Raw genomic sequence first — 312 nt, forward strand, 5'->3', positions numbered from 1 at the left:
GTGTGTGTGTGTGTGTGTGTGTGTGTGTGTTTGTGTAGGACTTGTGCATTAAACAAGCTCAGTCTCTACACATTAAAAGCACACTTGTGGAGGAGGCTGCCAAAGAACTGATCAACATGTTGATGGAGTTTGACCATGGCCAGAAAGAGGACACAGAGAAGGTGGAAGCAGCAGCCCAGGAGCTGCTGTACTTCTTCAGCCATCACACTGCAGACGCCCTGCTCAGAGTGACACGCAACACCTTGGAGATGATATGCAAGAGAACGCACAGTACGTCCCTCGTGCCTTTTCTTAGTGGGTCTAGCCTTATTG

General features: G+C 49.4%; 1 protein-coding gene across 1 annotated transcript; it reads left to right on the forward strand.

Annotated features, from left to right (window-relative positions):
- Positions 1 to 6: 6 nt before the first annotated feature.
- Positions 7 to 270, forward strand: LOC106512212 (dynein heavy chain 5, axonemal; the record flags this gene model as incomplete). Its single annotated transcript, XM_014000879.1, is given in 1 exon segment — positions 7 to 270. A coding segment is annotated over 1 exon segment (154 nt), but the record flags the coding sequence as incomplete, so codon positions are not given.
- Positions 271 to 312: the final 42 nt, after the last annotated feature.

The sequence above is a fragment of the Austrofundulus limnaeus genome, unplaced genomic scaffold (assembly GCF_001266775.1).
Source record: "Austrofundulus limnaeus strain Quisiro unplaced genomic scaffold, Austrofundulus_limnaeus-1.0 Scaffold4850, whole genome shotgun sequence".
NCBI classification, from domain to species: Eukaryota; Metazoa; Chordata; class Actinopteri; order Cyprinodontiformes; family Rivulidae; genus Austrofundulus; species Austrofundulus limnaeus.